This window comes from Numenius arquata, chromosome 17 (genome assembly GCF_964106895.1).
Source record: "Numenius arquata chromosome 17, bNumArq3.hap1.1, whole genome shotgun sequence".
Lineage (NCBI taxonomy): Eukaryota > Metazoa > Chordata > Aves > Charadriiformes > Scolopacidae > Numenius > Numenius arquata.
The window spans coordinates 8481145-8495037 of NC_133592.1; the positions used below are offsets into that span (position 1 = coordinate 8481145).

At 48.4% G+C, this 13893-nt stretch overlaps 1 protein-coding gene across 1 annotated transcript; it reads right to left on the minus strand.

Annotated features, from left to right (window-relative positions):
• Positions 1 to 716: 716 nt before the first annotated feature.
• ST6GALNAC1 (ST6 N-acetylgalactosaminide alpha-2,6-sialyltransferase 1) lies at positions 717 to 13689 on the minus strand. The gene is made up of 9 exons (XM_074160271.1): positions 13559 to 13689; positions 9834 to 10470; positions 5478 to 5646; positions 5120 to 5291; positions 4603 to 4741; positions 4111 to 4214; positions 3445 to 3534; positions 2056 to 2155; positions 717 to 1652 (listed from the first exon to the last, which is right to left on the minus strand). Exons 1-9 carry the CDS (start codon positions 13687 to 13689, stop codon positions 1482 to 1484), a joined length of 1713 nt encoding a protein of 570 aa, XP_074016372.1. The 3' UTR covers positions 717 to 1481.
• Between the last annotated feature and the right edge of the window lie 204 nt (positions 13690 to 13893).

Consider the following 13893-nt stretch of genomic DNA (forward strand, 5'->3'; position numbering starts at 1 on the left):
GTGTAGATTATCAATGCGGGGGGGGGGGGGGCGTTGTTCCTTGCAAACAATTTTAGTGAAACATGAGAAACTGCTTGGCCTCTCTGCAGCACATGGAAAAAAAGGGACAAAGGAAATCGGGCCTGGCAAACGCTGCTGACAATCCCTGCTGAAATGCCTCCCTTGGAGCCCGGGGGGTCCCTGGAGACGCTGCTGCCCCCAACAGAAATGCTGCACAAAAGGAAAGCCACTAGCAGCCAGCGCAGGTCTACTGGGACCAGTCAGTATGCAGCTGGGCCCCAGTTCAGAGCGTGATGAGCCCGGGTAGATGGGCTGGACCTGCCTGAAAATGGCATTTCACCTGTGTAGTGTCACGAGGAAAACATCCAACCCTCCACGCATTTCCCTCCAGCATTTGATATGCCCAGAGAGCAGTTGCTGGGACAAGGATAAACTCTCCAGGTGCTTACCCACCTCCTCAGGGAGGTGTTTGGCCAGCTCTGGCTGGCCCCATCATCATCCCCGTCCTGTGACAGCAAGATGAACAAGTAGGGGATGCACAGGGGTGTCCACACAAGCTGCAGAGCATCTGCAGATGGAGATATTCTCATTAACACTCAGTTCCTGCCCTTTCCTGGCTTCATCATCCACTATCTCAGCCTTTAAGCAACTGCTCTGGATGCACATTCAATAACCACATCCCATGGGGTTGCAATGAAAACTCAGCTTGGCCAAAGCAGTGCCATTTATTTTATTTATTTATTCACACGTCCTGCAGCCAGGGGAGCCCCAGAGCAAAAGGCACCAAGCCCAGCATGCCTGCTGCACCACAAAGAGCATTTATTTGCCCTTGAGCTGAAGGGTGGTGCTCCTTCGGAGGTGTCATGATGAGGCCACACTGGGAAGCAGAAATGAGACTCACCCTCTCTCAAATTAGTCACCTGGAAACGTCCGGTCCATCCATTTTATCTGCAGGGAACAAACTGGAGCAGCACCTCCAGGAATTAAGTCAACCTGAGACAGGATCTGTGTCCACCTCTGTCCACTGACTGCAGAGGGAACTTCCCTTAGACAATACACCCAGCTCCTAGATGGGCACCACTAATGGAGAGGATCCACCCAGAACAGAAGTAACCCCAGCCTGAGGAGCGTCTCCTTGCAAAGAAGGAAAAACCTGGATGAAGATGTGGGACACCAGACCACATGCTACCCAGATGCATCCTGGATTCTCCTCTCCCACTACAACCATCAGCAAGTCTTGCAGCATGGCCAGATGGGACAACCTCATTGCCGTGCTGCATTTTCTTGCTGTTCTTCTCCTGGTCTGTAGCATTTGCACATTTGTAGAAACGTTGTGAGAGAATAAAGGTGCTGAAAGAGGGAAGTATCTTTGTGGGGATGAAATGTGCCTGGAAATCCAGAGCTAACCTTGGCTCTGGTGGTCCTCTTCTGTTCCCAGTGAGGGTGTTGAGATTTCCCAGGCAATGGCCCTTGCCATACAATCACGACCTCTGGTAAAGCTTCATGATATTCTCGTCGTGAAGCTTTTTCCACACCTGCTTCTCCAGGTTGAAATCGTGGTTAGTGTAGAAAATCAGACGTTTCCAGTTCTTGTCATAGTAGTGATCTGAGTACTTCTCATGACCCTCCGTGATGTAGCCATAGGCACTCACCTGGGAAAGATGGAGGGCTCACTGGGGAGAGGGACCAAGGACGGAGGGAGCAAAGTGAAATACAAGACACAGTTCCCAAACAAGGAGGGAGCACAGGACAGGGATGCCAGTCAGGGCTCCTCCAAGTGACCCTGCATGTGTGTCCAGAAGGACCAGACTGTGGATGCCAGATCCAGAGAGCCTGCTCTCCTCTCGCTGCCTCCCTGGGAGACAGGATGGTTCTCAGGCCACAGCAGGCTTCACAACCTCTATGTGAACTATTTGGGGCTGTTTCTCTTGTCTTCAGTCTGCTCCCTCACAGCTGACAAAGAACCCACACACACTCAAGGCAGATGTCAGGCAGGGCCGGAGCCACCCTTGCTCCTCCTGTCATCCTACATCCCTTCCAGACAAGTGTCCTTACCCGGTCACAGAGATGGAGGGCAGTCAGCAGCAGGAAGGCCCCCGTTGTTGGCCTGTACAGCCGCCAGTAGGGCTTTTCCAGAGTTTTAGATTTTAAAAACCTGCAGCAGGAGAGAAGAAAGCACAGAGCAGTTGCTGGGTGCGGTGGTTCAAGCTGGGCACACCTTGTCCCCCTGTGGCCTGTGTGGCATCTTCCCTGCCTGCAGCAGTTTGTGGCCACAGGAGGCATTTCAGACAAGCCATGAGTATGTCCACGTGTGTGGGTACCGCCGCGTGCTCAGTAAAGCACCAGGCCAGCCCAGAATTCTCCATCACCTGCACCACAACCTAAGCCCGGCTCTGCTCCAGCTTTATGGAAGTGGTAGTTCTTGAGGCAGTGGGGATAAAGAAGGGGTGGATTAAAGGATCTAGTACATTAAAGCCCACTCTTAAATCTCTCCTTTGCCTCACAGCACAGAAATGGCTTTGAAGCTCCCTGGTATATTTTGTTCCTCATCCACATTTAGGAGTGAAACAAGACATAGCAAAAGTACAGAGGAGGGTCACAAAACTCGGTGGGTGCTGCAGTGTTTTATGCCAGCAGTTGTTCGGAAGGTAGGAGTCCACACCAGGAAAAAATAGCATTTGAGCCCTCTTGGCCTTGGAAAGGACCCAAGTCAGAGGGGAGACGGCAGAACAAGCAGGGAGGTACAAGCCATCTGGCACTGCATTTGACTTCTCTCAGAGAAGGAATAACTCAGCTCTCAAGGAGACCGAAATGTAAACACAGCCGAAGCAGGGCACAACAAGAGCTCTTCTTCCTACATCTCTTGGTCATGTGTGGCCCAGGATTGGCACATCTTACAGTGACAGTGTCCAGCAGGCTTGTGAAAGGATTAGAGAGGCAAAGAAGAGCAGCCAGGCCAGGCAAATGCGATACTGAAGAAGTGCCTATTATCGTGTTTAAGGAAACAACCAACATCCCGAATCAAGAAGGGATCTTGAGAGAGAAGAGCTGTTACCGAGCCTTCCTCCAAGATGATAAGCAACAGGGAACGTGAAAGGTTGGTCCCAAACTAGATCAACTATTCTGGCACTTTGGCAACATTCTTCCCATATCTATAGTTGTCATTTGCCCAGGAGACCTCCTTTGGATGCAGAAAGCCAAACTGTCCAACGGGTGTCGCTTCTCCAGGTCACAGATGCGGGATGTCCACCCACCGCTAACATCCACTGCAGCACCACAGAGAATGTGAACTGACTGCACACTGATGAAGCTTACCCTCAGTCTGCTGGGGCGGCTGAACTGCGGTTGTAAGGGAGTGAGCTGGGAGGAGAGAGCCCAGAGACAGAGATGGTGCTGGTGGTGCAGAAAAAAGAAGCCCGATAGAGCACATAACCCCCAGCTCACCTGTTTTTCATGTATCTGAGGAAATCAGGGTGAACCACCAGGTATCTGTCCATCGTGAAATCTTCATCGAATCTCTCCCGAGGCTTCTGCCTAAGGACAGGAATGGGAAACTCAAGACAAGCTCTTATATTTCATCACAGCTGGAAAGCAACAGCCCTGATGCACTTGGTGACAAGAGAAGAACCACAAACACTGTTAAGTTATTCTGCAACACTTCCCAGCTTATGACAAAGCCTCCATAACCTGTGTACGTTGCAGAGGAAGAGACCAGGGAGGAGAGGAAACAACAGGAAACATAAATAGCAAAAGCATGTTTGTGTATAGACAAGAATTGGTGAGCCCAGGCCTTCGTCCATAAGTAGGCCACCACAAACAGACCAGACAGCAGCATGTGGTCATCCCAGAAGGCCACAAAGCTTTCTCCAAGCTCTGGCCACACATCATTGAAATCAGCTACTTCTGGGAAGGAGGTGTATTTGTCACAGCAACGCTCAGAGCTGAGGACGAAATAAGACGATTTTCCACACAAATCTGCAAGGGGAGGGAGGCTTTAACCTGGCTTTACCCTGGCCTGCAATTCAGCAGGGCTGAGCAGTGGGGAGGGAAAGAGAGCACAGCAGAGATGCCCAAACCGAAGGGTGTACAGATGGGGCCAGTTTGTTTTACACGTACTCGTTCAAGAATCCTTTCCTGATGTTCTTGTTCAGCAGAAGAGCCTTCAGCCACTCGTAGTCTCTAGCTCCCTCCAGGAAGTGAATGTATCTGACATGCTAAGAAAAAAAGTGAGTGTTAAAAGAACAGCACAAGAGAGACACTTCCTTTAAAAACAAAAAGCAAGCAGGCATCTGGGCTCACTGAGTTTCTTGGACACACATCTTCAGTCTGCAGTTTTAACTATCCCACAGAAGTAGCATGGAGGTAACACCTAACGTGCAGCTACTTCTACGGCCCAAATAGCTGGGGTAGGACTGACGCAGTTGCTACTGCAAATACTCACTGCGAGCCAAGCCAACGCAAGTTCCCTCACTAAGGGTAATTAATGATAAAGCACCACCTCAGCGCCTTTGCTCCTCATGCATGGCAAGATCAGAACTGAAGGCCACAGGCTAAGAGCATCCCATCAAAGCTACGCACGCATACAGCGTGGACCGGACTTACTTTTCCCCGTGGAATGTTGCTGAACCCTCTGTGTCCCAAGATCTGGAGAGAGGACACCAGGGAGAAGGCTGTGAATCCATAAAAGGAGGTTTTTGTTCCCACATCTTTTTCGTAACCTTTGATTACAGCCCCGCTCACCCTGGCCATGGAAATCAAACAGAGGAGCAGACTTAGCAGGTGACCATTGAAAACCCTCGCGTTCATATTTATAACAGAAAAAGACAGTGTTAGTCTGGTGGAATGGAAGATTAGGCCCATTTGAGCTACATCTCTTGATCTGCTGGAGAGCCACTTTCCCCTGCTTTGGAGATGGCTCTTTATGGCTCCTTTTTGAACCCAGGCTCTTCCTAGGTGTTAGGAACTTTCCGATTCCTTTTTGGTTTTTCATCTCCTCCTGCATCAGTTATTTTGGCACTTCAGAGTCCGTGCAATACTAGAAGATGTGAAGTTATCCAGCTGTAATGATCTGCCAGCCAGAATAAGCTAACTTATCTTCTAAGAAGGAAGCCTGCCTTACCGGAAGACGTAGTCATGGGAGTCAATCTCCTGGCCCATGCCAGAGTTATTCAGTATTCCGCCATTCCCCACAACAGCACAGCTGATGCATGTTGGTGTGCTGTGGTTGCTGTTGGCCAGGAGCAGCTGCTGGTGGGGTTTTGGGGGCAGCAGGGACATGACCTCCTTCACTACTGTAAAGCAAACACAGTAGAGAGTTAGCATCAAAAGCCTTTGGGATGGACAGAGTGAAACCACCACAGTTTCCATCACGAGATCCATCTAGCCTGATGCCTTTGACATAGAGATGCTGCAAACGTCCAGCTACTGGACATAAGGGAGTTTGATGGTCCCATCCTGACATGCCCTGAGGGACTCACGTGAATAATTCAGCTCCATGAAGCCATAGGGAGGTGCAAAATGCTCCAGGCGGTTCCACTCGCTGTCATTGAAGTACCTCTTGTCTGTGAAGAGCATGATGTTGGGCAGGAAAAGATCCCGCAGCCAGTCAGACTTGGCAGCTTTGGCCTTCACTGATTCAGAGCAAGTCTTGAAAAACAAAAAGAAAACAATAAGGGCTGATTAGCAGGGAGCTGATAAACCTGACTGAGTGCCAGTGCTTGTGTGCCTGTGTATGAGAGTATCAGAAAGCAGCACAGAAACTCCAGTGGTACATCATCTATCCCCTTCAGTGTCCCCATCACCATGTACATGAGGCATAATTTCAACGCTACATCAATAGTAGCTGGTGGAAAGTCACCTACAAGGAAGCCAGGGTGACTCCAGGTCTCTGAGACTTTCCTCTTCAGAACAACAGGCGTACAATGGTCAAATGTTTTACTGGTTTAAGGCCTCATTAAATGATGAAAATTAATACCTGTAATTGGTCTAACCTAAACACACCCAAGAAGGCCAGGAGTCCTGGTTGGCAATGCATCTCACAAGGTCCTGACCTCAGACCGCACATAAACAAACACACCAAGGAACATGTGATGTCAGATCACCATTATCACTCCCTTTAAAGATAAGAGAAAGCATGTGAACAACTCATTCAACATCATAAATGTTGAATCATAGAGAAGAGTGCGGCTGAGAGGGGAATCCAGCTTATCCTAACAAGAGGGGTCACGCTGCAGCTGGCAAGAGTCAGGCTGTGTGTGCAGATGGAGAGCAAACAACTCCACTGCACTGCATTTCCCACTGAGTCAATTTGGGGTCTACTTTCTTAGACATCTTCCACAAATACCTACTGAGAGACAAAACGGGAGACCAAGTAGACCTACATGCCCGGCTCAAATCCCCAGCAGTGACCAGACTGCTCTGCCAAAGCCATGTTGTGTGCTCCACAGCTGAGCTGGGCGCTCTGCTAGGGATGAGGATGACAACCCAGTCACAGCCTGAGGAGACAGCCCTCATTCTGCCTGTCACAACAGGAGTGCAACCAGAATAACACTGTGGAGGTTTCATGTTGGCATCATTTCTCTTGCAGCACATTCCATGTCCAGAGACAGGGACATTCCCTTCCTGCTCAAGCTGTACTTTGTACTGTCCAAGGCTTGGTGTGGACTTCTTGTCCACAAGGACTTCTTGTGCCTCCCCAGCTAGAGTGGGTCAACACCAGAGGAAATAGGGAAAAGTCTGATCATGTAGGAAATGAAGGAGTTGGGAGTGCTTCTAGTCACTCCCTCTCTCTGCAGAATTAGGGATCAGGTTTGGGAGGGAGACCCAGCACGCGACATCTGGATCCACATTTTCACTGAAGACCCTTCTGCATGCATTTTCCCCTCTCTTCCCTACTGAGGAAGGGTTTTCTCCAGTCTCAGCTGTTCTGCACATCCAGATGCTTTGCAGCCCCAGTTACAGGGGAAGAAGTTTTCAGCTTCCTGCTGTGACCTGTTGTCTCCCATTTCTCTGCCAGCTCCTGCTCTGCTCTTCTGAGATGGCTGCACGTGCTCTGCAGCTCATCAGATGAGAAGACAAGAGCATCTGGTAGTTGATGAGCAGGATCCCAGCAACCAAACCCCACTGTGTCTACAGGCGGTAACACTGGGCAGGAAGGGTGAGGTACTGTCTCATATGGCATATGCACTCTTAGCCACGCAATTCGCCCGCTCTCATTTGTATTCAGGGTGCCTCGAGACCACAGGGAGCCCAAGAAGGATGCACATCCTGCACCACAGACTGGATCATCTGCCAGGCCCTTCCACTGCGACTCAGTCCGGCTGGGCCAGCATGTGAGCTCAAGCATTTAACAGCCAAGTTCCACGTTTAACAAATAGTCACAGATCTTTGGATAACAGAGGTATCTTTGGGGCCAGCTGCTCCTCTCAAGTGACTCAATGCCACACTGAAGAGCACATACCATCAGCAAAGGAATGGCTCGCCCTGCCAGAAGGGGCAACAGGGAACAACATCAAAATGCCACAAGGGAGAGAGACCTCAAAAATAAAACATTAAAAATAACAAAAGTCACCCTAGGGTTTTTTATCAGCCCAGTTCTTCTACCTCTGCTCTCTGCATGTCTCCCAGGACATCCTGGGCACGTTAGGGTTGGGGAATAGGATTAATTCTTTCCAAGAGCAGCCCCTGCTCCACCGGGTGAGGTTTGAGCTGAACAACAGGGTGCCTGAAGCCCTGACAGTCCCCCAGAGCAACATCTACATTCCCCCTAATACCACCAAAATGACACATGGCAATGGTGGAAGACTGCAGCACCGAGACTTTAAATAGGCAAATGGCTCATCTAAGACCACCGAACTAGAACAAGCACTCCCGTTCTACACCTTCCTTCCTCCCTGAGCATGAGAGCAGTGTATAAAGGCCACTTACACCCATGTATTATAAAGACCTTTCCCACTCTAGAGAGGTTACCTGCCTGTCCAAGCCTTCCAGCAGCAGGGGTGTCAGGGAAAACTGCTCTGGGTAAGCTTTGTAAAGAGTTACCAGCATAAGATGGGGGACAGAGACAGTATTGTGCACCACAACCTGCCCCATCTGCTTGCTGAAAACTTTGCTATGGCTTACAACTTTCCTAAAAGGCCCTGTTCTTGGACCTGAATAATTATGAGATGCTCAAATTTAATTTTAAATTCTTTCCAAATCCTCATAGCTACAAAGGAAAGGTCAAGAATATGGTCAGAACAAGAGTTCAGTGCAAAACAGAAAAGAAAAAGACAGGTTTTCAATTCCACAGCTGTTAAGACAATCTGATGGTGGGCACCAGACTTAATGTTTCAGAAGATCACATCAGTAATATGATGTACACAAGCAGAGGTGATTGTGAGAACTAACCTTCAGAACAACGCGCCCAAAAACAGGATCTACAAGAAAAAGTTTGAAGTTGAAACTGTGCAAGTGCTACCGCCTTGAGGGCACAACTGTATCATTTGAGATTCTCATCTTCACCTCTACCAAAATACTTCACCTGTGCTGACCAGGCATACAGTTGTTCCTCTTTAACAAAGAGGACCAAAGCAAGACTAGTTGAACGCCAGCTCTGTTACGAATTATTTGCTCTGCTGTGATGATGGTTCAATGCATAGCAAGAAAATCCTAGACAGCAAGCCAGCATGCTGGGACCATCTGAGGCATGGAGCTCTGAACGGGTAAAGAATCTGCCTGCTCACTAACAAGTGTGTACATAAAGTGTGGAAAAGGTGAATTGACAACACCTGGGATATACTCTCCTCTCGTTGATAATAAACCACGAGAACAGTAAAAATGTTACTTTTTAACCATCATTTCTCCAATGGGGCACACATACATATAGTTGAATTTTCGCCAATATTGACAGAAAACCTTAAATATGGGAGTGGTCCCCACCCTACTGTCTCCAAAGCAGGCAGGTACATGCTTATCAAGCCTCATCTAACCCTTTTTCTTTGACCTTAGCTTTAATACCAGCAACTAACAAAGGCTCCATTCTTGTGCACTAAGACCCTCCTCACCATCACTGCCAGCATCATTCTTCACAGCCCAGCCCAGCACAAGCATCACTGCTGCCCCACTGCTGCCAAAGCTTCTGACTTCCTTTGGTACATACGTGCTTGCATGAACAGGCACACGGAGACATTCCTATTCCTGATCCCTCACCATGACCCCACCTGTTTTCTTTGGCTGGGCTGCATAAAACAAAGAGCAAGGCAAATCTGGGGATTGTAAACCCAAGTCTTCATAGGAACGCAGATGTTTGGTTTCCCAAGAGATGGGGTGAGAAATGGGACACCTGTATGAAGACTGCCATTTAGTGCCAGACCCCTAATGCCTGCCCATGGGCATCGCAAGACCAGGTGTGACTCAACTTACCTTATGGTGCCATGTCACAGGGAACACACATGCTGCACTGTGTGCCTAAGTCCCCTATGCAATATATCAAGGCACCTAAGAGTGGGACCACATCGTAGCACACCTAGAAGGAGAGATATTTTCTCCAGCTTCTGATGCACCTGAGCTCCAGAAAGGGCTGCTCAGGCTGACTTTCAAAGGAACCCACGGAAATGCGTACAGCTACAGTAAGTTCCCATGCTGGAGCATGGTGAACAACTGGACAGGCTGAGTCGTACATTCTGGTCTCCCTCTCTGGGTCCCAGCAGCATCCGCATATACCAGTGAGTTGAGACCTACCACCTTGGAGATCATCCTCAACTGCAAAGGGCACACAAGCCCAGGGGACAGCAGACAAGGAGGTCAACAGGGAGGCATCGTTCTTGGTGAACACACATGGTCATCACACCTACCGATGGTGGAGATGAGTTGTCCAGCAGGTACTTGTCCTCAAAATCCCATCGTGGCTCAGACTTGAAGTCAGCAGCCCTCAGTTTCTTCTTTTCTGTCACTGAAGCAGCCCGCGGAACAGAGGTTACAGTTTTCAGTGGTGCAGGAGGCTCTTTTGGCTTTGTTTGCTCTTTGGACACGTTGTTTTCATGAGCTCCCTTCACCCCAGAGGATGGTTTCACTGTTGTCTTCTCCTTTGCTCCCTCCACCCTGGGAAGTGGTTTCACTATTGTCTTTTCCTTGGCTTCTTCCACCCCTGGGGCTGGTCTCACTGTTGTTTTCTCCTTGTTTCCCTGCACCCCAGGGACTGTTTTCGCTGTTGTCTTCTTGACTCCCTCGAACCTGGGGGTTGGTTTCACAGTCATGTTCTCCTTGGCTTCCTCCACTCTGGCAACTGGTTTCATCATTTTCTTCTGCTCCTCCTTTCCTTCCCATTTTGGTGTTCTCTCAAGCATATCTTGTTTGAGTTTTGTGATGTCCCTCCCCAAAGCCACCTTTAAGAAGTTCCTTGAGTTCCCATTATCAGAATAGTTTAGACCCTGTTGCTCTTGGGTGTCCATTTGTAGCACATCTGGGGCATGTTGGAAAATGCTCAATTGCCTGAATGCAACCAAAGGAAAAGCAGACACATCACACACACTTTCCATTTAACACTGAACACCCTCCAGCCCATTTCTCTAGACTCTGAGTCCCTCCCTGCTCCAGAGCAACCGCTGCATACGACCACCACGCTCAGAGGACTTGCCTTGGCAACTGCCACTGAGTTTCTGCAGGATGCTGTATGAATTCAATTCCATTTTCAACTTCACCACCAAAGTGTTGTTCAACTTCCCACACCGTTCTGGCCCAAATGCCGCTTACCTCCCCAGTAAGCAAATCCCAGAGGCTACACAGTTCCCTTCAGCACTTGGCTCATGGAACATTCACACTGGCAGCAACTGCAAACCAGCACGAACAGCTTTGCCCTGCACCGGGGCAGGACCCCTGGCAATGTCCCCAGACTCACTGCAGGAGATCCTGAGTTGAGAACATGGCACGCACCATGGAGGCAGCCATCTGGCTCTCTCCTTTGCCAGCGGAGCCAAGAGCTTCAGTGACAGAGCATGAAGATCTTCCAGAATTCAGTCAGGGAAGTCTAATAAGAAGCGAAACTCACCCCTTTACCATACATCACTTCTCAAGCATTTGGGGCCACAAGGCGCTTTCTCCTGTCCTCCTCCCCCTTGGCCAACTAATACACTCAGCAGGTACCCATGTCTTAAGACAGGCACTTTGATGCTATTAAAATACACTCTGAAGCTTAAAAATGTAAAATCTCTGCATTTTCAGCAATCGCCTCTAACATTGCTGCTGTCCCATTGCCTGACTCAGAGGACAGGCAGGTACAGGGATGTCACAGGAGGATACAGCTGCCAACAGCAGAAGAGCCACCTGCAATGAGACCGGGCTGAAACCCAGAAAAAAAAAAAATCAAGGCAGAAGTGGTGGGGTTTTGTCCCAGACATTCGTTCTTATTGGCACACGGCTGGAGGGTGGAACAGGAAAAAGGAAAGTGAAAAATTTCTGCAGCTGAGCTTTTATGTACAGCAAAGCTTTTCAGGATAAACCAGCGTAGTTGAGGCAGCCTGATTTCACACTCACACTCACCCTGTGCATGATGCTTTTGTTTCGGAGAGCTGTGGATTGCTTCCGAGGTGATAAACGGGAAAAAACCACCTCTGCAGATAGCAGGCTGTAGATAACAGCTCGATCACTGCTGAAGCTTCAGAGTGGTATGGCATTCATTAAAGTGACTAGGAAATTATCAACTAAGGAAGCTTTTAAAAATCATTTTGTATCGGGTAAATACTTGAACCTTTCCAGCGCTGTTTCTAAGTAAAAAAGGTAAATGGTGGTAAATGGCCTATCAGCTCTTAATCTACCTTCCCTCATAATCATTAGCCAGATTCAATGAAGAATGCAGCGGTTGCTTCATGTACAAACTTGTGTTACTGTTTACTGTCTGGTAAGAGGAAAGATTTTATATATACACTGTAAGAAAGGAGAAATTTAGTAAGATAACTCAGGCAGATCTTAAATCCTTGGAGGATTTTCTGTTGTATTTTTAAGATGATGTTTAAAATTTTGAAATTAAAGGGCACAGAACAAATGAAACAGGACAGTATGAGAAGCCCTCCCCGCCCCAGACCTTCCGCATTCGCTGTCTCGCAGGGCACAGATTCCATCCCAGCTCTATTACACTTTAATTTCAAATACTGTGCCAAACATACAGAGACCAAAATGTCCTTTCACATCCAAAACCTTGCTCCCTGCGGTTAGACCCACATGGCCAGGCACTTGTGCCTACACAGGATCCTGCTCTCCTGACCAGCATTTTAAATGCAAACAACTGGTCAAAGCAGCTCATCAAATTTCAGGCTCTGGAGTCCAGCTGCCAAACAACTGCAGAAGCTCAATGATATTTAGTCTCATCTTCCTCTGCATTTACAACACCCTAGAACAAATAGAGTATAAAGCCATGAAAATGCTGCTTTGTGTATTTTACATTGCATACAAAAGATAAGGAAATGGAACTGACACACAGATAACCACATACAGTTCATGCCTAGTTGTGTTTTACTTAAGTTGCAAAAATATGGACATTTCCATTACGTGAAGCTACAACAGAATGGAATGGCTTCAAGCAGCTGGGCATGGAAAGCTAGTTCTTGCCCCAGCTCTGCAATCAAGGACAACTGACTTCACTTCTCTACGCCTTTCCCTTCTCCTCACCTCCCGTGTGCAGACTCCAATCTCTCCAAATTGAGAGCTGTCTTCAAGGTGTGGTCTCAAGTCGCTGAAGCCGAGTTAAACTGATGCTACCTCCAGAAGAGATGTTCCCAGCCTCACCACTCTTGCCTGCCCCCACAGCATCAGCCCAGAGAGGTCCAGCTGAAAATTAATCCCACCAAGACCAGGCAGACGAGCTCACTGGGAGATTTGGGAACTCAAGAGGAGTGGTAGGGAGGCTGGAGAGCGATGTTTCCTATGCAAAGCACAGGCCACCAACATCTGAGCGAGCCACGCTTTTAGTAGGAAAGGCTCAGATACCGGCTGTGCTTATGCAAGGAACTGCTTCCTGACAACGATGCTAGAGGCACTTCGCTGCAGTCTACGCTGCAAGTCCCTCTACAACCTTTCTTGTAGGATTTACTTGACCATTTATATAAAAAAATAATATATATCTTGTTCCTGTCTGCATGACATTGGTCTCCCAGTACACAGCATATCTGTATTAGGACTCAGATGCTAAACTCACTGTAAATTCAAGGGTATCCCACCAAGTTGAATGTCCAGCAATGCAATCTGGGCTGAATAACGTCCCTCTGGGAGCCACCAGGAAAAAACAAATACTATGTAATGCCGAAGTATGAAAACAGGTAGCATTAGTAATGCAAAAGCTGCTTTCTTAAGCTGCTACACAAGGAAACACTAGAAACTAGCGATCCAGCAGGAACAAGGTTTTGACTGTGGATCTTCCAACACCGTGCTTTGATTGTACACAACATGGTCTGCTAAAGCAAAGCGGTCATCTGACTCAGAGCAGAATTGCGAGGTTCAGGTTGAAAAGACACAGAGAGAGAAGGAAAGCGAGCACAGACCCTCTATCCTGACAGCATGTATCACAAGGAAGCAGCAGGTCTCTTACCTTAAAATCCTTGTCTTTGACAAGCCAAACAAGAAGTTGAAATTAGCAATGAAAATGCAAAAGTTTATTAAAACAATGAGCCAAATGAGGGCTCTGGGAACTTTAGGAAGCCTTCTCCTGAAAAACCACATGGTGAGATGCCTGAGAGCAACAGAGACACTGCTGCTGCTGCCCAGAGGTGCTCGCCAAGCAGTGCTTTCCAAAGGTGTGTTGAAGGAGTGGGCTGGTCTCCTCTCCAGATTTCCCTACACGAATGTGCACACCCTCTCTCACAACATTCTCAGACACTCCGCACACAGACCCAATTTCTCAGAAAAGACAGCAGCTTTGCACTG

Excerpts from the sequence above, each read along its gene's own strand:
- ST6GALNAC1 (XM_074160271.1), bottom strand. The coding sequence starts at position 13,689 with ATGTGGTTTTTCAGGAGAAGGCTTCCTAAAGTTCCCAGAGCCCTCATT. Across the intron at positions 10,471-13,558 it reads TCAAAGACAAGGATTTTAAG|GCAATTGAGCATTTTCCAAC; the intron begins GTAAGAGACCTG and ends GGTTGCATTCAG. Across the intron at positions 5,647-9,833 it reads ACAACTCATCTCCACCATCG|ACTTGCTCTGAATCAGTGAA; the intron begins GTAGGTGTGATG and ends TTGTTTTTCAAG.